The sequence below is a fragment of the Drosophila mauritiana genome, chromosome 2R (assembly GCF_004382145.1).
Source record: "Drosophila mauritiana strain mau12 chromosome 2R, ASM438214v1, whole genome shotgun sequence".
Classification (NCBI taxonomy): domain Eukaryota; kingdom Metazoa; phylum Arthropoda; class Insecta; order Diptera; family Drosophilidae; genus Drosophila; species Drosophila mauritiana.
In genome coordinates, this window is record NC_046668.1 from 16,530,177 (window position 1) to 16,552,717 (window position 22,541).

At 44.3% G+C, this 22,541-nt stretch overlaps 8 protein-coding genes across 8 annotated transcripts; 5 read left to right on the forward strand and 3 right to left on the reverse strand.

Annotated features, from left to right (window-relative positions):
- The first annotated feature begins 335 nt into the window (after window positions 1-335).
- LOC117137824 lies at window positions 336-1,361 on the forward strand. Its single transcript, XM_033299507.1, has one exon. The coding sequence runs from the start codon at window positions 464-466 to the stop codon at window positions 1,253-1,255; it is 792 nt and encodes a 263-aa protein (XP_033155398.1). The 5' UTR covers window positions 336-463; the 3' UTR covers window positions 1,256-1,361.
- Window positions 1,362-2,015: 654 nt separating this feature from the next.
- Window positions 2,016-6,949, reverse strand: LOC117135764. Its single transcript, XM_033296229.1, has 3 exons — window positions 6,214-6,949; window positions 4,285-5,238; window positions 2,016-3,804 (listed from the first exon to the last, which is right to left on the reverse strand). The coding sequence occupies exons 1-3, from the start codon at window positions 6,573-6,575 to the stop codon at window positions 2,823-2,825; spliced, it is 2,298 nt and encodes a 765-aa protein (XP_033152120.1). The 5' UTR covers window positions 6,576-6,949; the 3' UTR covers window positions 2,016-2,822.
- Window positions 6,950-7,464: 515 nt separating this feature from the next.
- LOC117135766 (E3 ubiquitin-protein ligase TRAIP) lies at window positions 7,465-9,281 on the forward strand. Its single transcript, XM_033296231.1, has 7 exons — window positions 7,465-7,580; window positions 7,640-7,855; window positions 7,914-8,267; window positions 8,327-8,384; window positions 8,440-8,559; window positions 8,616-8,819; window positions 8,882-9,281. Exons 1-7 carry the CDS (start codon window positions 7,465-7,467, stop codon window positions 9,119-9,121), a joined length of 1,308 nt encoding a protein of 435 aa, XP_033152122.1. The 3' UTR covers window positions 9,122-9,281.
- Window positions 9,158-10,865, reverse strand: LOC117135765 (armadillo repeat-containing protein 6 homolog). The gene is made up of 2 exons (XM_033296230.1): window positions 10,619-10,865; window positions 9,158-10,559 (listed from the first exon to the last, which is right to left on the reverse strand). Exons 1-2 carry the CDS (start codon window positions 10,733-10,735, stop codon window positions 9,282-9,284), a joined length of 1,395 nt encoding a protein of 464 aa, XP_033152121.1. The 5' UTR covers window positions 10,736-10,865; the 3' UTR covers window positions 9,158-9,281.
- Window positions 10,866-11,161: 296 nt separating this feature from the next.
- Window positions 11,162-19,517, reverse strand: LOC117137899. The gene is made up of 12 exons (XM_033299639.1): window positions 19,182-19,517; window positions 18,489-18,596; window positions 14,018-14,115; window positions 13,676-13,966; window positions 13,366-13,602; window positions 13,181-13,309; window positions 12,999-13,128; window positions 12,818-12,940; window positions 12,676-12,765; window positions 12,423-12,546; window positions 11,946-12,256; window positions 11,162-11,711 (listed from the first exon to the last, which is right to left on the reverse strand). Exons 1-12 carry the CDS (start codon window positions 19,515-19,517, stop codon window positions 11,556-11,558), a joined length of 2,133 nt encoding a protein of 710 aa, XP_033155530.1. The 3' UTR covers window positions 11,162-11,555.
- LOC117137901 (ladderlectin) lies at window positions 14,380-16,358 on the forward strand. Its single transcript, XM_033299641.1, has 2 exons — window positions 14,380-14,972; window positions 16,258-16,358. The coding sequence occupies exon 1, from the start codon at window positions 14,380-14,382 to the stop codon at window positions 14,950-14,952; it is 573 nt and encodes a 190-aa protein (XP_033155532.1). The 3' UTR covers window positions 14,953-14,972; window positions 16,258-16,358.
- On the forward strand, window positions 15,665-16,358 carry LOC117137900 (C-type lectin 37Da-like). Its single transcript, XM_033299640.1, has one exon. The coding sequence runs from the start codon at window positions 15,665-15,667 to the stop codon at window positions 16,235-16,237; it is 573 nt and encodes a 190-aa protein (XP_033155531.1). The 3' UTR covers window positions 16,238-16,358.
- LOC117137902 (C-type lectin 37Da-like) lies at window positions 16,963-17,617 on the forward strand. The gene has a single exon (XM_033299642.1). The coding sequence runs from the start codon at window positions 16,963-16,965 to the stop codon at window positions 17,533-17,535; it is 573 nt and encodes a 190-aa protein (XP_033155533.1). The 3' UTR covers window positions 17,536-17,617.
- Window positions 19,518-22,541: the final 3,024 nt, after the last annotated feature.

Here is a 22,541-nt window from a genome sequence, read left to right on the forward strand (position 1 = left end):
AAATGGAAAGTGGATTTTTTATCCAGATGGCTCAGTTCAAGAAAAGTTAATGAGTAATGTCTTTGTACATTAAAAAGAAAGTTTTTATGCAGGTTTTAAGCGTTACTTTAATACAACGTCATGATCCAGTAGAGAACCACAAAATGATAGCACACTACATTAACATAGTCAAAATAGAGTTAAAATTTAAATGCTAACATAAAGTTCACTTACTTATCCTTGTTTTCGAAATTTAAGCTTAGAAATGCTATAAGCTTTTTAAACGATTATTTTCAAATCAAGATTCAAACTTATTAAAATAACAGTATTTCTAGTATTTTTGGTATTCTCCAAAGGCCATCTCTAATTAAGCAGGAAAGTTGATATGAATCGTTTCGTTTTCCGCTCATTGTTGTGAAATAAATTTGGAATAGAAGAATAGAGCCACACATATTCAAAGCTCAGTATCCATAGGGACGTAGTTATGGAGAGTAATAGTAGTGAAATGGAAGGTACCGGCGGAGAAGTCGCAGAAACTGCACCCACAAATGACTCATCACCTTCGCTGAACATTTTATGTGCAATTTGCAACGAGTTTTTCCGGGCCAACGACATAATTTTCTCAACCTCACGGTGCGGTCATGTATTCCATAAGGACTGCCTCACTCGATGGCTGAATAGATCTAGGACCTGCCCCCAATGCAGATGCACATGCGACCGTCAACGCGTGCACCGATTGTACCTGAACTTCGCCGAGGCACCGGAGTTCGATGACACCGAATTGCCCAAGGTGGCCATCGATTGGGTGCCCATTGATCTGGACAGAGACAGCTTACCGGATGCCCACCTGCCGCCCGAGGGAGCTGTGCAGTGTGGCACCAACGAAGACGGACTGCCCACGTATGTGGCCAGAGGATATTACCACGACGATCTCTTGCCTGCTCCTTATGTACCGGAAATGAAGGCTGCCTTCGGTTCGCACAGCTGTAGCGCCCGAACTCTGACCGATGATGTCGAGATCCTGGTGCTCAACGACTGTGACTACAAGTGGGTGCCCGGACAGCATGGAACTTTTCCGCGGGATGCCCTGAACACGGGCTATTCCGAGCTGGGTGAGGTCACCTACACGGGTCGCGGTCTTTACGAGGGTGTCCTGCGTCTGGGCAAGGTGCACCCTTCCCACAAGGTCATGTATATCCCGCATCGTGGTCAAGAGGTGAACGTGAACACCTACGAAGTCCTGGTGGTCACCCCACGTGACCAGGCCGATCGATGATGCTGCTGATATCTTAAATCTCTTATGCCTTATTGTATGAATCTGTGTTATAAATATGTACGTCTTATTCTATTTTTGAAATAAATTGGACCTATATTTTTATGTATTTGTCTTAAGTTCGCTTATCAGTAAGCCACGATTTGTCCCCAATTAGTTCTATCAAGGGAAAAATTGATAACTTTGTGTTGACTGCCAGCAAATTATAAACAAATAAAAGTCCCCATATACATATACATAAGTTAATCTGCTTTTTGCTGCCCCTAAGTATGCAACTCTTTATAAATGTTGGGAATGTATAGATTTTTGTGACTAAAGACGGGCTTAAAAATACTTTGATCAAAGGCTACGATAAACAGAAATCTGGATTTGTGGATTTTTTATCTAAAACGGACCAGTTGCCTTCGTAAGGGAGAGATTGATAAAAATTGCGTTCTTATAGCTTGTGAGGATTCGAAATTTTCGAAACCAAATTTTGAACTTTTGTTTGTTTTCTCCTAGTTCTGCCGAGTGTTTGTTGAATAGAATCTTCCATAACATCGCAGTTGTAAAATATACACATCAGAAAATTACCCACAGAAGCTCTGGAAAGTGGACATGCAGAAGATAAAGGAGTCACCCACACGGATTGGGAAAATGCATCCAGCCAATGAGGTGATGTACCGCACTGAGATTCTGCCGGTGATTTCCTTCGCAGCGTTGAAAGCTTTTAAAAGAATTTGTTTTAATGTTTAATTAATGATAATGTAATTTTTTTGTTTTATTAAAAATGTGTTAGGCGCTATTTATATGCTGATTAGTGTTTTGAACCTACGCATGTTGCGAACATATTGATTATACCTAAACAAGGAGGATTAAGTATCTATATAAGACTACTCGTATAACTCTACAATTCATGTTTCCTTCTGCACTCCGGCTTGGCTTTGTTGTTCCAACAGAGGGCCTCACAAAATTTGCTTTAAAAATACGTAAGCTTGTATAATTCGTTTAATAAATCGGCTGAACCTGCACTATAACATGACATTTAATATATAAGTATATATTTAGCTAAAAATACAAATTTTTATATGTTCAACATGCTTTTAACATTTCACCAACAGGCGTTTTACTTTTCAATAGAAATAGGATTATTTTTGTTGTTTCATTGACTTTGTACTTAGTTTCTAAACAGTTTGTATATATAAATATAAAAATGAGTGTGTGTGACTGTATTTTGTGTGGGAGTGTTTATGTGGCGTGGTTGTGTGGGGACTACACAAGACATTCATATACATATATAATTGGTATTTACAAATTTAGTGGCTCCAATGTGTAATGCATGCATGCTTAATATTCTTTGAGCCTGGATTTGAGTTGGATCTGCTTTGTGATTGGTCTAAATTGCTTCGTATTGGTTTAACATTTGAGCTTAGTTGAAGACAAAATAATATGAAAACAGTCTACGTGGATATACACATCCATTAGGAAACATATACGACGGCGAAACAATGCGGGGGTGGAACAAATAACTTCTAAACGGACTTCAAAAACAATTTTAGTACATGTGGATGACTTCATAAAGTGTATAAACTTATTTCTGGGCCGACAAATAGTTCATGTACTGGGTGGTCTGCTGGGCATTCCGCACCAGCTCGCTTTCCTCCTTTCCGGTTGGTGGTTGCCCCTTATCCACCTGCCCCTTCCAGTTCTCCTCGTTCTGCGGCTGATGGATGTCTGGCTGGGAGCGGCGTGTGAAATGGCGATGGCGCTGGTGCTGATGTGGATTTTGTGGCGATGTCTGTTGGCGACGATCAAACGAGCTGGACGCTTCGCTTGCCAAACTGCTTTGGCTGCTGTAACGCGGGAATCTAGGACCACCGCCTGCATGCGTGGGGCTCTGATTGTACCTATAGCCGCCTGATTTATCCATTTGTGATTTTGGCGGCCTCGGCAGAGTGCGAGCCCTGGAGGAGCTGCGACTATTCGATTCCGGACCATTCGAGTTGTACGCACAGTTCTCGTCCTGGTAGCCACTGTTTATAGCATTGTTGGAGCGCCGCCAGGTATCGCTGTGTATCTTATGGTTTCCGCCCTGATGTTGCTGTTGCATCTGTTGTTGTTGTTGCTGCTGTTGTTGTTTCTGGAATCTCGGCGGTTTGTCGTAGGTGTTGCGGTTGTTGAATCGCCCACCTCGCTTATAGTTGTTTCCGCGCTCGTAGTTACTGATATAAGAGCGCTCACTGCGATCATCGCGATCCCTTTGATCCCAATTCGAGTTGACTATACTATTATAGTTGCCACCGCCAGTCATATTGCGTTCGATGCGCTCCTGCGAGTGCTTCCTCCTGTCGTGGATGCTGTACAATCGCAGGTTACCGCCTCCCTCGCTGCGCACACTGTGGTGGTCATCGTCGCAGCTCACGCTGAACCGCCGCTGTTGGTCGCGCGACCGTCCGTTGCTCTGGTCACTGTCGTGATGGCGGTTGAAGCGTGTCTTCCGCCAGCTAGGGAGCGGCTTGCTCTCGTCCCGATCCTCGCTGCTGGCCATGGATGGATACTGGTCGGAGCTGGCGCTGTTCAAAAATTTGTGGTTAATATTTTGCCGTTAAATAAATATCGGTAGAATGAAATGAAAATAAATTAAATAAAAAGTTCTTGTTTTTTAAACGATATTTTTGTATATATTAAATAAAATAAAGGTTTTTAGTTTCCTCAATTAAACTTAAATGCTCGAAACTCAGTTCGAATGAAATTTTCGATTGCTTCAAATCAAAATTAACGAAATGTAAATTAATATTCAGGACATTTTTAAATTATACTTGTTAATTAAATATTTTATCCTTGACTTACTTAAAGGACTTGAATCAATCTTGGATATGTCTCTATAAATAAATTGCAATAGAGCTTTGTGTTATATTTTGTTATTTAATTATTCATTCTATTAAAAGATTCCTATCAGTCATAGAACTATTCTAAACGTATGTATGTTAAGTTGCGATTGATTATGATCTATAAATGGTATTACACTTATATAGTAAAAGTTTAGTACATACTCTATGCTGGCTGGTTGTTGGTGCTGCTGCTGTTGTGATTGATGTGACTTCAAGGGACGCGGCACTTGGCGAGGTTGAAATCCGCGACGACGGTGGCCGAGTGAAGCAGAGTTGTTGGCTGGATACGAGAGTCCAGACTCTGAGTATCTATCGTCGCCCTGATCCTCCTCACCGTAGCCAGTTTCACAAAAGGAATCCTCGCACACCTGCTCGCTCCACTTTTTTGCAGTCGGTCGCGGATCAAAGGTATCTTGATCCTGGCCGGACGTGTTGGCGCTGCTGCCGTTCTCTGACTGTTGATGCTGAAGCTGCTGTGAGCGGCCAGCTTCGGCGAGATCCTGGGGGCCGGAGCCGTTATTGTTGACCCCATCCTCTTCGCCATCTTCCACCACCAAGAAGTTGGTGTACATTGCCTCCAGGTCGTGGCCGATATGCTTAAAGTGGCTGTAAAAGAGGTCCAGCACCATCAGTAGCATGGCCTTCACCTTAGCGGTCAGCGCGGGCTGCATGATCAAATGCCGGCGAACGTGGAAGAGCAGTAAATCAATCTCGACCTTGTGCCGCTTGCGCATGATCTCCCCATTCAGGGTGATCTGTGAAAGCACCAGGCGGGCAATCCGAGTGCCCAGCACCACCGACGTATCGTTGAGCTCGCGGGTAAGTAAGTCCAGCAGGGACTCACCCAAAATGGTAATAGGGGTATTATCCGCCAGCCTTACCCTGTGATAGTATTCACCCAGCAGCGTGATCGAGTTGTACAATCGGTTCTTGTCGTGCAACCGATACGCGTCCGCGTTGAGGAAGTTTGTCTCCAGAATCTTGAGCATGGCGCTGCGTACCTTTGTCTCTTTCATGGCCAGTGCGTCGAAGTTTCGCGACGAGAAGAGCAGGGCGAACTTTAGCGCTGTATCACCATCGCTGAGCGCCTTGTCGTTTAGGTACTCCATTGACTCACTGAAAATTGCAAATACAATTAGTTTATTTACTTTTCCTTTATTATTTTGTTATAGTCTGTTATAATAATCAAGTCTACTACTACTTTTTAATGTTAAAGTTTGCACTACAACTGTGTTTAACACCCCCGCTGATATAACGAATAGCAGCATTGTTTGATAAGCCCAAGCTGCGAACTATTTGTTCAGCAATTAACTCGAGCATGAGCCTGAGCGAATCGGAGGGAAAAATGTTCACTTTGAAATGATTGGATGGCGCCGATGTCTCTCTGCCCGTCTTTATTTGTATGAAAAGTTGTAAATTTTCAAGACACGCTGACGTTCGAGCAACCTGGTCGCAAACAACGAACTCGTGCATGCACATACATATACACAAATACAGTGCTTTTCAGATTTATAAATCGATTTTGAGACATTTAATAAAATTGAAATGTGTATGCCGAAGCTCGCAAATACTTTTTCGGACTTTAAAATAATGAAGTAAGAAGAAAGGTTACAAAGTTGCACTTTAAGAACCCAAACTCAGGGTGAATGCGTAAAAACAAATTAACTTCTGAAGCTGATTAGTGATTCGGTTTCTGGTGGGCAAAATACACGAATGTTCGTCCCAAAATCAAGCATTTCATTCGTAGTATAACTTATAGAACCTGCTGTAACCTATGGGCGAACGCCACAAGCTCCCAAATTTAACCAATTACTCATGCTACTTGTTATGGGAAGTCATAAATATTACAATGAGGATCGGTCTTCGCCAGGCAGATATGTACATGCATCAAGTCTTGTTATCATATGGTGGCTTTGATGGGCTTGGGAGCTCGCCCTGTTCATATGCTATCGCACCGCACTGTACCTACGCCGGGTATTTACATACATATGTACATATATGCGAAAAGAGGTGGCAAATAAACACACTACTTATGATATGATTAATCATCAATGGGCGAACCAACCAAACGGTAGAGATCGGCACACATACCAAAGCATCGACTCGTCGCGCACTATGTTGCAGAAGTCCGTTTCGATGGTCTTGATCTTGGAGTTCAGCACGATGCCATCGTCCTGCAGATCAAGGTTCCTCATCAGGGCGATGATGTGGTCGTAGGCACAGCCACCTGTTTGAATTTGATAGGCGGCGGGGCCAGTGTTCAGGATGGTACAAACATCCCGGAGGCGCGCTCCCGTACCCTCACCACCGCCCCCGCCACCAACACCACTGTGCGAACTGTGACCACTGTCCACCGCACTGTTGTTGTAGCTGTTGTTGCCGTAGGAAGTGGTGTTGCTGCTCCCACCAGCGCCACTGTTGCTGCTGCTGACCATGTTGTTGGCCATTTCCATTTCTCGCCGCGATCACTGCCGATTGTTGTTGTTATCGCACGGTTGTTTGTCTGTCCCTTCCGCACACACTTCAGTGTCTGTTATATTAGTACGCGCGTGTGTTTGTGTGTGTAAGTCGTCGGTCCACCAAATCAGAATCAGCGTTGACAAAGGTGTCGAAATGCGCACGCCAAATGAAACACCTTTTCGCTCAGCTTCCGCTTTGGGTGCAGGTGCAGTTAACTCACTGGGACCCACGATCGATTGAAACGCAAATAACGAACGAAATTAAATGCACAAATCTATAACTATTCCTATTTATTATTGCTATTTGACGACTTTTAATAGAGGTGGAGAAACATCGATGGTTGTGTTCTTTAAAACATCGATGGCATCTCCACCTCTAGATGGCACTGTCGCGGTATCGAAAGCGCACGGTGTGCTTTCGCAAATAGCGCCACAGTGCTCCCGCTGGTATCGATAACACCACCATGGGGCTAACTGACGGAGCATAAGTAGCTGGATTTAAGCTAGATTGACAGAATGAATTATGTATTATAAATATCCACAGTATATCTTAAGAAGTAAAAGTATCCACACATATATTTCTTTCTAAAATTCAAGATGCAATTCAGTTTCAGTGGTTAAGTAAGGATATTTGTAAACATAATTTGAAGTTTCGAATTAAGCCAAGATAACGCAATTAGTTTGTCGTAGAAATAGCAATCAGCTAACAGTGATTTTTTACAATCGATTCGTGACAAATACTGGTGTGGTGAATTCCGCTCATTGGAGCATGGTGAAATCGCCATCAGTCAGCTGTGTTTCATTGGGCGCGCAAACTGTGCGGCGTGCGTTTATTTGTTGTTCTTTTGTAATAACTATTTTTATGTAGTTTATTGTGCCAAAAATGTTAAACTTAAACTGCGTGATATGCGCCGAATTGTTTGGACAGGCCGACGAGGTTTTTGCCACAGTTTGTGGGCATATGTTCCACCACAACTGCCTAAATCAATGGCTCGATCGGTAAACAACTCATAAGGATATTTCTCTTTCCCGACAATAAAATCAAACATCTCTTGCAGATCAAAGACCTGTCCTCAGTGCCGGAATAAGTGCACTACCCGCAACATATTTAGGGTCTACTTCAATCTGGCCAACTTGGATGTGAGCCGTATCGATGTCGGTTCACTGCAGGAGCAGCTGGACAATGCAAAGTTGTCCATGAAAATGGTCGAAAAAGAGCGCAGCAAGGAAAAACAGCATATTCAGGATCTGAAGGAAACACAAAAGAAGTGCCTGTATGCTTTTGTATACAAATTGCCTTATGTACCATACTGATGCATTTCTCATTTGCAGCAAAACCATAGCCGGTTTGGAGCAGAAGGTGCAAAAGAAGGATTTCCTCATCAGCAGCTATGTTGAACAAATTGGCGTCCTCAAGAGTGATGCCCATGTCGTGGATGTGTTGCGAAAGGAAAACAAAGCATTGAAATCACAAATCCAGGCTATGGAAGGCATATCGGCTATGCTGGCGGCTGGATCGGCGGATGCCGACCGCTTGCTCAAGAACGAGTCTGATCCACATGTCCTAGCCAACTGGGTGTCCACTCTCAAGAGGGAGCTGCGACAATGCGATAGCAAAAAGACGGAGCTCAGGAATGTAGTGAAGGTCGTGCAAAATGATCTGCGAAAGGAGATCGAACTAAAGCGGTATGCTCACAACATTCCAAACGTGGTTTTTATATATGATATGTGCTCATTCGTTGCAGCAAGTTGGAAGAGCGTGTTTCACACCTGGAGAGCGACCTTTACCAGGCGCAGGAGAAGGTATGATGGGCCTTCTTTAACACAATTTCGATTAAACATAATATTATATTTTTAGCTACAAGCTTTTGAGAACAAGACCGCCCTCTTGGGGTCACCAAATGCCTCATGTGGTCTGAACAGCAACCTATTATCCCTTAAGCGGGAGGAAAGGCGTACCACAATTTCGCCTACAGTTGTAAGTAGTTACAGAAAAACGAAAATATCAGCTATTTATATTTTGCTGGCCTGCAGAAGGAGAATATTAAGCGCATCGAAGAATCCACCTCCCCATATCTCAACATTAAATCCAGCAGCGTCGGCTTGGCGCATCTTCTTAATACTAAGGGTAACATTGGGATGGCCAAGTCCAAAATATCGCCCATCAAGGGAGTCGGTGGCGGTGTGTCTATGACCAGCGGAACCATACGGAAAACCAGCAGTGATCTCAGTGAAAAGGTAAACGCAATAATTTAGACGAATTCCATTTAACCATTTACAAATTGCGAATATTCCCCCAGTATTCAATCTTCAAGAAGCCAAGACTGCTGCTGGGAAGTTCGAGTAGTTCCGCGTTGGCGGTCACGACGGGCTCAAATTTTGTCTACAATGGATTGGGCGGTTCTGAGAAGGTTGACCCCTTTGCGCAGCGCGCCGAGGAAGAGGGTCTTTCCACAATCAGATCCTCGACCGTCCTTTCCCGGAATGTCAACCAGCGTCTTAAAGCCGGCTCGCTACGCAACTTTAACCTGGGCAAATAAGTCCACAGCCATGTGATCATAAGAGACTGCCCCCAGTTGGGTATTAGCATGCGATTGGTATTGAGAATTGCAGATTTTGTTAGTTAGCCAATGCATGAATTAGGCACTAGTAATAAGTTAGCAGTAAATATATAAAAATACAAAAGGCATGTGCGATCGATTAGGCGGCAATTTTTTTCTCCGCCGTGCCCGTCCATTCCTCGCGCAAGTGGACACTACAGCCGAGGTCGCGCAACGCCGCCTTGATGTCCTGCTCCACACTGGGGTGCTCCTTCATTGCCATGTTTAGTAGATCCTCAACGCCGAAGGAGATCCAGGTTTCACACTGGTTCCGCGACCGCGACACCATATTGCGGATGGCCCACGCTCCATTTCGCTGGACTATCTTGTGCTTGGGATGGGCGCGAACTGCCTCCACGATTACTTCGGCAATGCCGGTATCGAAAAAGGCGGCACTGTGTTCCTGCACTCGGAGTGTTAGCGTAGTCACGCAGGCCAAAGCGGCGGCAACGATGTTTTCATTGGACTGGTGCGTCTCTAGCAACTGCTTTATTATAGGAGCCACGCCCTGCTGAACTATGTGTGACTTCACGGAGTCATGTCCAGCCAGGGCACGTAGCAACTTTAAGGCCTCTCTATTCAGACGCACTTCATCCAAATTCGAGCTCATGATCTCGAAGACGGACTTCAGTCCACCAGCCTCGTCGATAGCAGTACAGAGTTCCTGTCGCACAGCCAGTGTTCCAATGGTCAGCAGCAGATCAGCCAGAACATTGGGATCCTGATAGGCCGGCAAAAGTTCCACCAAGGGGATGAGCACTTCGCCTGCTATTTGGCGGGCGTGCTCGTGGGCGCAGCCAAACTCAACGCGAATGTCATCATCCAGCACTAGGAAGCGGAAGACGGCGGTCAGTTCACGCACAAGGCGATCCTTCCCTTTGCCTAGAAGGGGCTTCATGAGTTTGAGTGCGGAGGTATTCATGATATTCTGGCGGTTCATCTCGTGCATGATGCATGCCTTCTGCAACCATTGAAGAGTCAGCAGTGTGACTTCTTCACTCTCCACTTTGAGGGCCAGTAACTTAAGAACCACGGCCATGGCCTCGGCATCAAACAGATCCGGCTGCTTGTGGGTCAGGCTGTTGATCGCCTCGAGGGCCTTCTTTAAAACGGATTCGTTGGGTGAATCAGCGGAGAGCGTCTCCTCCAGCAGGGTGATCAGGGCATCGTGTGCTCCATTTTTGCCGGCCAGTACCCTATGGGCTAGAGACTTTTTGCACTCAGCATCCAAGGTGGCAAGCTGTTCCAGCAGGTCCGTTGTTTCCTCCAGTTTTTGGCCAATGTGCTCCTTGATCTTGTCCACCGTTTCGTTGATGACGGGTTGGCCGGTTTGCGGATTGACGGACAGGTCCTTGATAATGTTGGCCAGGTTGATGCCCTGCAAGCATGTCAATAAAGTGAATCTACTGGATAAATGACTATGTCGACATTACTTACCTGTGCCTCGAATTGCTTGATGGTCTCCTCTTTCGCCTCCGAGGGAGTCATCGAGAACTCCACAACGTTCTCCTTCACAACATCGTCGAAGGTGTCCTGCGATATAACCTTGGCCATGGCAGTGATTCGTCTAATTTTGGCTATGCCCTCAGCAGCTGCAGCTTTAACTTTTCAAATTTTACTTTGTTCTCTCTGTAACTTCCCACACACACACACTCGCCCACACGCAGGCACACATGCACACTGGGCACAGTTCGAATTTAGTGGCTGCGGTCACACTATCGCACTTCGCAGGGCGGTCATACTTCCAGCTGATTTACGTTCGATACTTATCGTTGTACCGTTAAATAAAACTCACCATCGAACACTCAAAGAAATGGTTGTGTTAATACAAACATAGAATTTGATAGAAAATAAATTATAATAAGCTTATTCCTTATTTTATATCTAAAGAAATGACAGATGAGATTTTGGGTGTCTACATATTTGTCCCATCCCTGTGGTTTGAAAACGAATGGCAACAATGCATTTCTCGCATATTTTTTATTAACATAAGTCTGTATTTTGGCCGCATGCTTGTGATTCACACTGTGTATTACATGTAAAAAGACGATTGACCGTTGAAGCGTTTAAAGTTGTTGTACACGGCGCATCAGTTGCACTTCCACTTTTCTTGCAAGGAAGTTAATTATTTATTATATTTTGTAGCGAATTTAAAATTAAGTCGAATTTTATGTTGTATATTGTATCTACACTTGATGCACCGTGTAACTTCAACTTATTGATAGAAAGGAAAGATACTTAGATATTTAGGTAGATAGAGAGATTGAGAGAGCGGGACACTAATGCATGCACATCTAAAATGAAAAGCGCCTTGAATTTATGGCCAGGATAAACCTAATTTGGCCTAGCCGGAAAACTTGCAGTTGGTTGCAGCTCATTTCCGCTTTGGCAGCTTGTAGTCGGTTGGCGGATGCAGCTTCAGGTGGTCCAGGAACACGGGCTGCATGTCCGCCCGCCACGAGATCTCCTCGCGAGCCCTAACCGGTCCGTCCTTGCATGTCAGCCAGTAGGTGCTCATTAGACCCTTACCCTGAAAATGAAACAGTTTGCATGTCCACCCATCAAAAAAAAGTTGTTTTAAAAGTATGCAAAAAACACTGGACTCAAAAGTTAAAAAGTTAAAAGGAACGGAAATACAAAGGGCTACCGGTACGTATGAGTACTATTTATGGTACTCAAGTACAAACATTACTCATACGCAGTGTGGGCAACTTAAGTAGGGTCCTCAAGGTTTGTTTGAATGATATTGATCGATTGCAAATACCTTGACATCGATGAGGCCGCGGTGCTCGGTACGGAATCCGCCCACCTGTTGCAGCGACTCGTGCATCTCCTCGGTGATATGTATCTTCTGTGCCTCGCCGGTGCTCTCCATTCGCGAGGCCGTGTTCACCGTGTCGCCGAAGAGGCAGTAGCGCGGCATTTTGGTGCCAACGATACCGGCGACAACCGGACCCGTGTGCACTCCGCATCGTATTTGAACAAATTCGTCTCCTGCCCGGGGAATCCGGAACACCGACGAGGCGTCCAGCAAATCAAGGGCCATTGTTGCTATCTCGCTGATGTGCTTGTTCCCTGCAGAGGCAGCGGGTCGGAAAGTTCCATGGCATAAATTACGCGCATGGCCACAAATGAAATTTAAATTAGCGCAAATCTTTTTGGGGCAGTCAAGCAGCGGGATGTTGCCGGCGGGCGGGGGTTAAATGACTGAATGACTGACAGCTGAATTTGCATAAATTACCGTTCTTCACCGGCAGACCCGATGCCACCATATATGAGTCCCCAATTGTCTCAACCTTATAGACATCGTAGCACTCGATACGCTCGTCGAACACCCGGTAAATTGAATTCAAGAAGGTCACCACCTGAAAGTGTGAGATGTATCATATCATAAAAATTATGCCTAAATACAAACAAACATAAGTGTTAGATATGTTTAAACCAAAGTTGATTGGCAGAATGATATGATGATTAAAGTGATAGTGGGACTTTACCTCCAGTGGAGTGCAATCCGCAGCTATTTCGGTGAAACCCACGATGTCACTGAAGTAAATGGTGACTGCCTCGTAGAGCTCGGCGGGCACCTGTCAGGAAGTCAATTAGACCTGGTTTATTCCCACCCACAGCTGGACTCACCTGCTGGGTCTGTTTCAATTGCATGGCCACACTTGGTGGTAGCATTTGGAAAAGCAGCGAGTCGCTTTTTCGCTTCTCCCGCTTCAGCTCCTTGGCCTTCTGGGACAGATTAAGTGCATAAAGCTATGGGATGAAGTGGGATGAGTACGAGATAGGCAGTTGCCAGGGGTAAGGTAGAAACCTGTATCGTGGCAGCGGCATTCTTAACCAGCACGATGATGACCGGCGACACTAGGAGCACCACCACCAGAATCGCAATGCCAATTGCCTCTTTGCGGTCAGCCTCTACCAGTGTCTTGTCCACGTATTCCCTTCAAAATAAGAAGGTGCTTAGGAATATAATATAGTGTACAATTGCCATACTTAATCAGACGTCGCAGGGCCTTTTGAAGAATTCTCAGATCATCAGTATAGTTGTTCATCAGCTCATAGTACTCAATGGCACTGCGTTCATTTGACACATTCGGATTATTCTTCAGCAGAGTGGTGCCCCTGTGAAAGAACATCATAGAGGAATCGATTTGACCAAATTACACCAGCCTACACACATTTGTTTCGCGCGATGGAACTTCTTGGTGCTGGTGATGTTGGTGTACATGTTCTTAAGCATGGGTGCGTAGTTTAATGTGGAGTTGATCATCTCACGGGCCATGAATTCGTAACGCACATAGGATACGAAGTTCTCAGCAGTCAAGGATCCTCGACCATAGTATCTTATGCCAAAGGAAGTGGCGATATTCTGGCATTCAATGCTCTTGAGGAGGTTCTTGAACCCAACTAGGTATCTGCCAGATTTCAAATATGACAAAAAATGTGTAAGAACTTACAAGCTAGTATTTATATATAAACAATACTCACCGCCAGACGCCGCTATTATCTGTTTCCTTGATCTGCTCATTCAGATGATGCAGCAATCCACGATTAATGGATGTGTACCAGTTCATCACCTCGGTGATGGAGCTCTCCTCCGGTTCCAAACGCACCCGATCTCTGAATTCGTTTAGTCGGCTCTGGAACTCGTACCGATTCAGCATCATCTCCCGATCATCTTCATCCTCGTCCGGTGCGGTGGGAACACTGATTTCACTCCAAGTGGTCATGTTGTTCAGGGCGTGGTCCGTATTCGCAAATCTCAAAGTGAGGTTGGCTCTGTTTTTAAAGAGTAAGGATTATTGAATCCGGAATTGTTAAAAGACCTACCGCTGCTTGCTGCCGTTGGTGAAGATGTAGAAGGCTACTTCGGAGCGTTCCAATTGCAGGCGAGTGACCACTTTTCCTAAGTCAGTGGCGATGGTTACCTGAAATCAAAATTAGCCATTACTTAGACCCTGGAAGAGTGTGCTTATTCCGTAGACGTGTCTAGTAATATAATTTGGGGAATAACATTTCTTAGGGGATTCTTCGTACTATCCCCATCTAGTCATGCCATTTAGGACATTTCGGTTGGATTGATAAGGAAGAGATAACATCACACCTTATCAATTAGTTGACTTATCGCTGCCCCCCAGCTGGTTGGCCATATAAAAGAGTTCCATGGGTCGACTGTTGATCAGTTACTCAAGATGATGTCTACCAAGTTAGTTTGCTTTGCACTGGCCAGTTTGGCCTTGGGTCAATATTACCTAGTGGCCAGCGAGGAAACCGTTGCTGTTTGTCCAACCGACTTCACCCAGGTGGCGGGCAAATGCCTCCTTTTCGATAATAGATGGAAGAACTTCTACGAGTCTGATCGTCACTGTCAATCCCTTAACGCCGGACTTCTGAGCTTTACCAATAAAATACAGCTCACTGCCATCAACGAATGGCTGGCAACTGTTGTACCCCGAAACCCGGATGTCTGGACATCCGGAAATAAGCTGGGCGGAACTTCCGATTACTACTGGCAGAGCACTGGGAGGAAGGCAATCTACCTTCCCTGGCAGGCTGGTCAACCCACTCCCATCACCGGTGATTGCCTCACACTGTTGGCCAACGTCACCATGACTGCCGAAGGAACCACAATGAGCGAGCATCGCTTGTCCGTGGCGGACTGCACCAAATGGGTACCCCACGTCTGCGAGGCCCCACTGCAAATCTTCAAGACCCAGCTTTGCCTTAACACTACTGCTTTCTTCGAGGCCAAGGTGCCCGCTTAGGTCAATCGAAGGGGCTCCTCCTAATTGGCCATGGTTGTTTGTTTTCATATATGGTTTAAAATAAAAATTTCAAAATTTGCAAATTAAGCTTTAGATAGTCTCTAGTCAATATTTCATCTAACAGTAAATGTTTATTGCCATTTTAAGCACACTAGCACGAAGCAAGTTTATAATATGCGCATAAAATGTTGCATATGTTGCATAAAATAAAATAAAGTTATAAATTAAATCAATGCACTTAAAGGCCATGTTGAAACTTCACCTTTTTTTTTAGGCTTTTCGACATGTTAGCTTAGGTGATTACATTGTATAAGAACATTTTAAAAAGAGATTAAAAAGTGTTAAATGATATGTTATCTGCCCTTTGTTATTATTATTAGTTCTATTGCAAATCTTTGAAGTTCTATAAGTTCAAATGACTTTAATAAAAACGGACAAACAAATGAGTCAGAAACCATTTGACAGATTTTATAATCATTTGCCAGCTAAAAGGGTGATCCCTTTATTTTGAACAAGGGAATTCTCCAAAAGAATATAAGTATCCCCTGTAGTCAAGGGATTGTGAATTTTTACTACTACGATTGATAAGAAAATGATAACTTCAGCCACGCGAATAGTTTACGAGTCCTTATCAAAAATATAACTTATCGCTGCCCCAGCTGGTTAGCCATATAAAAGGGTACGAGTGGCCAGCCGTGGGTCAGTTACCAAGATGTTGTCGACCAAGTTAGTTTGCATCGCACTGGTCAGCCTGGTTTTTGGCCAAGTTCATTTGGTGGCCAGCGAGGAAACCATTGCCGTTTGTCCCACCAACTTTACCCAGGTGGCGGATAAGTGTCTCCTGGTGGATGGTAGTTGGAAGAACTTCTACGAGGCGGATCGCCATTGTCGATCCCTTAACGCCGGACTTTTGAGCATAAGCAATCCAACGGAGTTCAATGCCATCAACGAATGGCTGCCGATCGTTGCACCCTACCAGCCGGAGTTCTGGACATCCGGAAATAAGCTGGGCGGAACTGAAGATTACTACTGGCAGAGCACTGGGAGGAAGGCAATCTACCTTCCCTGGCAGGCTGGTCAACCCACTCCCACCACCGGTGATTGCCTCATACTGTTGGCCAACGTCACCATGACTGCCGAAGGGACCACATTGAGCGAGCATCGCTTGTCCGTGAGGAACTGCACCAAATGGGTACCCCACGTCTGCGAGGCCCCACTGCAAATCTTCAAGACCCAGCTTTGCCTTAACACTACTGCTTTCTTCGAGGCCAAGGTGCCCGCTTAGGTCAATCGAAGGGGCTCCTCCTAATTGGCCATGGTTGTTTGTTTTCCTATATGATCAATCGTTTTTATATGAATACAAACATTTATGGTTTTAAATAAAAATTTAAAAATTTGCAAATTAAGCTTTAGATAGTCCCTAGTCAATATTTAATCTAAAAGTAAATGTTTATTGCCATTTTAAGCACTTTAGCACGAAGCAAGTTATAATATGCGCTTTTAAGTTGCATAAAATAAAATAAAGTTATAAATTAAATCGTCATGTTAGGTGATTACATTGTATAAAAATATTTTAAGAAGAGATTAAAAAGTGTTAATTGATATGTTATCTGTCCTTTGTTTGTTTACGGCAAAACATTAGATTATTAGTTTTATTGCAAATGTTTGAATAAACAAATTAGCTTATTCTATAAGTTCAAATGTCTTTAAGAAAAACGGACAAACAAATGAGTCAGAAACCATTTGACAGATTTTTTAATCATTTGCCAGCTATAAGGGGGATACCTTTATTTTGAACAAGGGAATTCTCCAAAACAATATAAGTATCCCCTGTAGTCAAGCGATTGTGAGTTTTTACTACTACGACACCTTAGTTCGATTGATAAGAAAATGATAACTTCAGCCACGGGAATACTTTACGAGTCCTTATCAAAAATCGAAATTATCGCTCCCCAGCTGGTTAGCCATATAAAAGGGTACGAGTGGCCAGCCGAGGGTCAGTTACCCAAGATGTTGTCGACCAAGTTAGTTTGCATCGCACTGGTCAGCCTGGTTTTTGGCCAAGTTTATTTAGTGGCCAGCGAGGAAACCATTGCTGTTTGTCCCACCAACTTCACCCAGGTGGCGGATAAGTGTCTCCTGGTGGATGGTAGTTGGAAGAACTTCTACGAGTCGGATCGCCATTGTCGATCCCTTAACGCCGGACTTCTGAGCATTAGCAATCCAACGGAGTTCAATGCCATCAACGAATGGCTGCCGATCATTGCACCCTACCAGCCGGAGTTCTGGACATCCGGAAACAAGCTGGGCGGAACTTCCGATTACTACTGGCAGAGCACTGGACAAAGTGCTCTCTACCTTCCCTGGAGTGCTGGTCAACCCACTGCCACCGCCGGTGATTGTCTTACACTGATGGCCAACGTCACCATGACTCCCGAAGAAGCCATATTGAGTGTGCACCGCCTCACGGTGAAGCCCTGCAGCCAATGGGCACCCCACATCTGCCAGGCTCCGTTGCAAATCTTCAAGACCCAGCTTTGCCTTAATACTACTGCTTTCTTCGAGGCGAAGATACTGGTTTAAGTCAATCTAGGAGGCCATAATTGTTCGCTTTTAATAATTCAAGAATTATAAATTGCCATAACTAAAAATTACGTTTTAAATAAACTTGAGCAACTTTTGAAATGTGTCGGAGTATTTGAATATACATTTAAATTAGTGCGTAATGGTCAGTGGACGAAAATAAATATCTAAGAAATCCCTTAAGTTACCTTATCATAAAATAATGAATTAAGCTGGTAAAGATAGTGAATTTTAGGTAGTTTTATCTTTGGTAAGTGGCTTAAATGTAGAATCAGAGAACTTTCCTTATCTGAGTATTGAAATGTTCTGTTTTTTTTTTTGATTTGTTTTTGTGTGTTTTGCATTCTAAGTACGTGACCCCATTCAAGGACCACCTCCATAGACCACCCACATTCTCCTCCTCATTTTCCTTCCCATTTTCCGCACTCCTTCGCTTCCCATTCCCCATCCTGCATTGGCGACTGTCGCTGCATAGCTGGCATTACGTCCTTATCAATTCACTTTGGCCTCCACCGCCTCATCCCCGTTGGGTCATATATGTAAGTACGTTCAATACTTTCCGTTCTCTCTTCCATATTTCTTCGCATTTGCATTATGGATAGATGAAGTGGGCGATGGGCCTGAGTGGGCGGAAGGACTTAGTTGAGTGCCTGGCCACGAGCTCGTGCTCCGGAACCCTTCACAAGGACTTCCATGGCACTTACCTGAGCAAACAAACCATTTCAAGGTTTCGCTCAATGGTCAAGTGAACATTGAACAAGCTGGACATGGGTTCCCCCTATCATCTACATCATCATCTACATACTTGGCGTTTGATTGAATCGCTGTAATAAATTATAATTACGCCTCAAAGACACAATTTCCGGGTCGACTTCCCCTTTGTTTGCTTCTTTTCATCGACGCAGCCACTCGGCCAAAGGAATCCAAACAACCTGACCCAACCACCTGCTCACCTGTGTCTCGATGTCGGCCACAGCGGAACGGTATTCCAGGATCTCTTGCAGTGTCACCGATGTTTGCACAATCAATGCCAGTATTGGTATAAATGGTAGTATTATCATCTGGAAATGGATTCGCATGTCAATGAGTAAATTTTCGCTTACAGTGGGCTTGAAAGTTCAAGATTTGGTAGTTTTAAATAAAAGGTATCTTTGAAAGTCGGTTTTAAGTAGACAATACAAATAATTATTTAATTGCTTTTATGTAAGCAACACTTAAGTTAACTAAAAAGGCAAAAGGTGTGTTTTATGGGTTTTTAACTTATTGGAAGGGGTTAAATAAGGAGTTTGATATAATTCTTTTGGCACCCTTGACCCACTGTGCCATATATTTTCATTTGCCATCAATATGTGCTCGGAGGAGAATGAGTCCGGCCCATCTCGGCTTTATCTGGAACTGATACCGAGCGGTAGTGGCAATGCCAATGGAATGGCACAGTGGGTAAAGGCGGCAAAGGAGGCGTGATTAGTCTTTATCGTGGCCCGCTAATCGCGACATTCATTAGACGCACTCTGTGGCTTCCCAGGCACGTGACTATGACCAGTCGTCCTAATTAAGATGCATACGCTGGCGCAAATTTATGCTGCTCCGGATAAGTTGGTCCCTAGGCACCTGTAGTGGCGCCCAGGGCCGGCGGATAAACTCACCTGCATCAGCTGCAGGCGCCGACCCGTTTTTATGGCCGGATTACGGGCGGCGGCATTGCAACATCTTCCACTGCCCCCATTCGATATATCCTCGGAACTAATCGAGCGCACGGAAATTTTATCGAGCTGCAGATTGTGATGTGTGGGCACCAGGAGCAGGCCACCCTCCCCCGATGGATTCACATCGTCGGTTGCCGTTCGCGCCTCCATCGGACGGTTCGATTGGCAAGTGCTAATGTCGATCTTAACGCTGGGGGTCGGCATCCTGCTGCCGCCCGCTGGGCAAGGGCTAGGGTCAGGGTTCTCGCCGGACTTGTGCGCTTTTCCATTTAGCATATTGCTGATTGTTCAGGCGAGGATGTGTAGTGCCAGTGCCTCATAAACCCGATTGCTGCACTGGGAGAAAATGTCGCACATAAGGTCATTTTCTATGTTGCAGAAACGCCATGCTTGATCATATTTTAATTAATGACTATGTACAAATTCAGCGACAACTTAACTTATCTACAAAAGTATTTCAAACTAAGGAAAAACTGTAAGAATGTATTTATGTTTGTATTGAATAACACTAAGAACTAGATGAAGTTGGGGTAGGCTTTTTTCCCAGTGCACTCGAAGAGCAAATGTCACTGGGACTGTACATAATTGTTGCGTGTTCAATTTGTATCTGATAGTTTCACTCCGGCGACACTTGTTGAGTTTCAATGGGGCCGTAATGAGCAGGACTCGTAAAATAATTGCAAAGAATGGCATATAAGCACATATGGGTGGCCGGACCACGCCCCCGCCTCGTTGCCGCCCATTCGCTGGCCGCCAAACAAATGTCAGGACGTCGGGACGTCAGGACGTCAGGACGGGACGGAGGACGACAAATTTGATGGATGAGCAGCCAAGCAACCAAGCGTTGCGGACCGAAGCGTCAAGGGTGGGAGTTTAGCAAAGGGGTTGGGGCTTTGAGTTTAATTGAAAGCACATTTGATTGCTGCTCCCCGGGCGGAACAAGGGTTTTCGTCCAGTGTAGCGCCAGAGTAAACAATTTGCGCGATGGCCTGAGTTTTTGTATCTATGTGGACACACATCCTTTGTCCTTCTTGTTGTTTCTGTTGTCGCAATGTCCGATGGTTGGTTGCCTTTCCACACTTATCATGAGCACATTTATTGATTAAAGTTTTAATTGCCTACACACTCGGAAATAATTAAAAAAGAAATAATAAAAACAAACTCAAAAGATATGTGAATGAAATGCTATTATATTCCACATCTGTAACGTATTGTGCGGCTTTATGTGCTATTTCCGGCAGATTCCCAATAAATCGCCCAGCACGCACATAAAAAGTTTCTTTAATTTTTATTGCACAACGCCGCGCATTAAGTTCACACACAACAATGAAAAAAATTCAATTATCTATTTGCGACAAGTAGGAGGAATGTGTCGTTAAGTCCCGCAATGTGAGTTTTCCGTACGTGGGAGTTTTCTCCGTATTTGCCGTATTTTCCTTTCGGTTTTCGCGATTGAATGCGAGGAGCGCCCACAGCCAACTGAGCTTAAACCTGTTGAGTTTCGACTGTTTATAGCGAGGGTCCTGTGGGAACAGGACCCACCCACAAATACACCCACTTCCTCCCCCCGCAGGACTGCGCATACGGGACTCTGTTATCACGATGTAAACTTTTATGAACTGTAATCTCTTGCACGCAGAATTGATGGAGTTTATTGCTTTGCTACATATTTGTGTGTTGTTTCATTTTTGGCTGTGCCAAGACATTTTTTATGGCTTCATAATAGCAGTAAGTTATTTCAGTTTAAGCTCGTCTTCATATTACATCCTAACTTCTCTGAATAATTAGATTCTTTTGATTTTATGACATGTTTAAACATAAGATCAGCTTATTAGTTTCATACAATGTACACCATCAATTAGTCAGGATTAATATGACTAGCATATCGAGTACTCAATAAAATATTTTAAAATATCCTTTTAACGGTTTTGTATTATCTACATTTTTATTTACAAGGAAGCCCTACACTTTAATTTTTACATAAAGTTACATAGCCCTTAGCCAAGACGCAAACCCTTTGTAAGATTGAAGTATAATAAATAATTATGAAGGCTTATATTATTCAAAATATTTCATAAGGATAATGCAAGATAAGTCTATATAAGAAGCTTTTAAGTTAGATAGTGTACAAAATTATGAATCTTGTTTTCTGTTGTTTATCATAACAAAAAAATATACAACTAATGCAATGTTTCAAAGACATCAATTGAAATGTTATTCATAAAATACAAAAATGAAAGGATAAAGTTGTTGAAATAGTTGCTTATCTAAAATAAATTTTATATAAGATTTAAGTTAGCACACCTTTACACTTTTTTAGTCGATTACACCCCAGTTCATTCGTATTAATATTTCTTTGACAGGTTGTTAATAGCTCAGAATTCCCGAGATCGGCCAGGCTTTATTTAGATATCGAGCAGCATAAATCGTACTTTGGCAACTCTGAGCGTTCCCATTGACCCGCCTCTTCGGACCGCGGCCATGAGATCATCCAGCCGAATCGGCATAATGCCCGCCTCGAGCTAGCGACTTTCCAAACGAAAAAGAAACAGCCGGGCATTTGCATAACTAGCTGTAAAATTGTTGGAAATTAACAGCGCAGGCGCGAGCGATTGGCTGGAATCGAGGTTCCGAATCGGAATCCGCAAAAGCCGGCGTTCCGAACAGAAGAGCAAACCAGTTCTAGGCGCTGGAGAATAAAAACAAAACCGAAAATGAGGAGGCACTGCTGTTGGTCGCCACCAATGGACCACCTTGACGGTCCCCCCTTCCGCAGTCCACAACGCATCATCTTCACAATTCCGGCTCCATTACCATCGCCATATCTCCTCCCGGGGAACACAATTGGATCGGGTAACTTTGAACTGGTCGGGTGTCGTCCGCCATGGTGTCCAAATTGATGTTTCAATAAAGCCAATAAATTTATGACTAACGAACCAAGTAAACATTCTCCCATGCCGATTGCCCGTTCCCATTCCGGTTGACAAAGTCGCCGAGGAGCTGGGGATCTGTGGCCACAAAGATTTCTTTGGCGATTCGGGCAGCTCCGGCACCGAAGAGATGGAGATGGTCGAGGTGTAACGGTGACAACGAGTAGGTGTCGCCATTGGTGCCACTATGAATTAATTTGGACAATTTATGAGCCAATCTCGTCGTCCGACAACTGGCTAGGAATATGTTTAGGGGGCCATCACGGTGGTCGCTTGTCGTTTCGTAAATTGAATTATAATTTGATACCCAACTCCCCGACTGCCCAACCCCCCAACTCCATAGCTAGCCATCTGGGTGTTCCGATCGCCG

Excerpts from the sequence above, each read along its gene's own strand:
- LOC117135765 (XM_033296230.1), bottom strand. The coding sequence starts at position 10,735 with ATGGCCAAGGTTATATCGCAGGACACCTTCGACGATGTTGTGAAGGAG. Across the intron at positions 10,560-10,618 it reads TCAAGCAATTCGAGGCACAG|GGCATCAACCTGGCCAACAT; the intron begins GTAAGTAATGTC and ends ACATGCTTGCAG.
- LOC117137900 (XM_033299640.1), top strand. The coding sequence starts at position 15,665 with ATGTTGTCGACCAAGTTAGTTTGCATCGCACTGGTCAGCCTGGTTTTT.
- LOC117137899 (XM_033299639.1), bottom strand. The coding sequence starts at position 19,517 with ATGCTAAATGGAAAAGCGCACAAGTCCGGCGAGAACCCTGACCCTAGC. Across the intron at positions 13,603-13,675 it reads GATAATAGCGGCGTCTGGCG|ATACCTAGTTGGGTTCAAGA; the intron begins GTGAGTATTGTT and ends GAAATCTGGCAG. Across the intron at positions 11,712-11,945 it reads GCGGCCTCATCGATGTCAAG|GGTAAGGGTCTAATGAGCAC; the intron begins GTATTTGCAATC and ends TTTCATTTTCAG.
- LOC117137824 (XM_033299507.1), top strand. The coding sequence starts at position 464 with ATGGAGAGTAATAGTAGTGAAATGGAAGGTACCGGCGGAGAAGTCGCA.
- LOC117135764 (XM_033296229.1), bottom strand. The coding sequence starts at position 6,575 with ATGGAAATGGCCAACAACATGGTCAGCAGCAGCAACAGTGGCGCTGGT. Across the intron at positions 5,239-6,213 it reads CGCGACGAGTCGATGCTTTG|TGAGTCAATGGAGTACCTAA; the intron begins GTATGTGTGCCG and ends TGCAATTTTCAG. Across the intron at positions 3,805-4,284 it reads CAACAACCAGCCAGCATAGA|CGCCAGCTCCGACCAGTATC; the intron begins GTATGTACTAAA and ends ATTTTTGAACAG.
- LOC117137901 (XM_033299641.1), top strand. The coding sequence starts at position 14,380 with ATGATGTCTACCAAGTTAGTTTGCTTTGCACTGGCCAGTTTGGCCTTG.
- LOC117135766 (XM_033296231.1), top strand. The coding sequence starts at position 7,465 with ATGTTAAACTTAAACTGCGTGATATGCGCCGAATTGTTTGGACAGGCC. Across the intron at positions 8,268-8,326 it reads AAGGAGATCGAACTAAAGCG|CAAGTTGGAAGAGCGTGTTT; the intron begins GTATGCTCACAA and ends CATTCGTTGCAG. Across the intron at positions 8,385-8,439 it reads TTTACCAGGCGCAGGAGAAG|CTACAAGCTTTTGAGAACAA; the intron begins GTATGATGGGCC and ends TTATATTTTTAG.
- LOC117137902 (XM_033299642.1), top strand. The coding sequence starts at position 16,963 with ATGTTGTCGACCAAGTTAGTTTGCATCGCACTGGTCAGCCTGGTTTTT.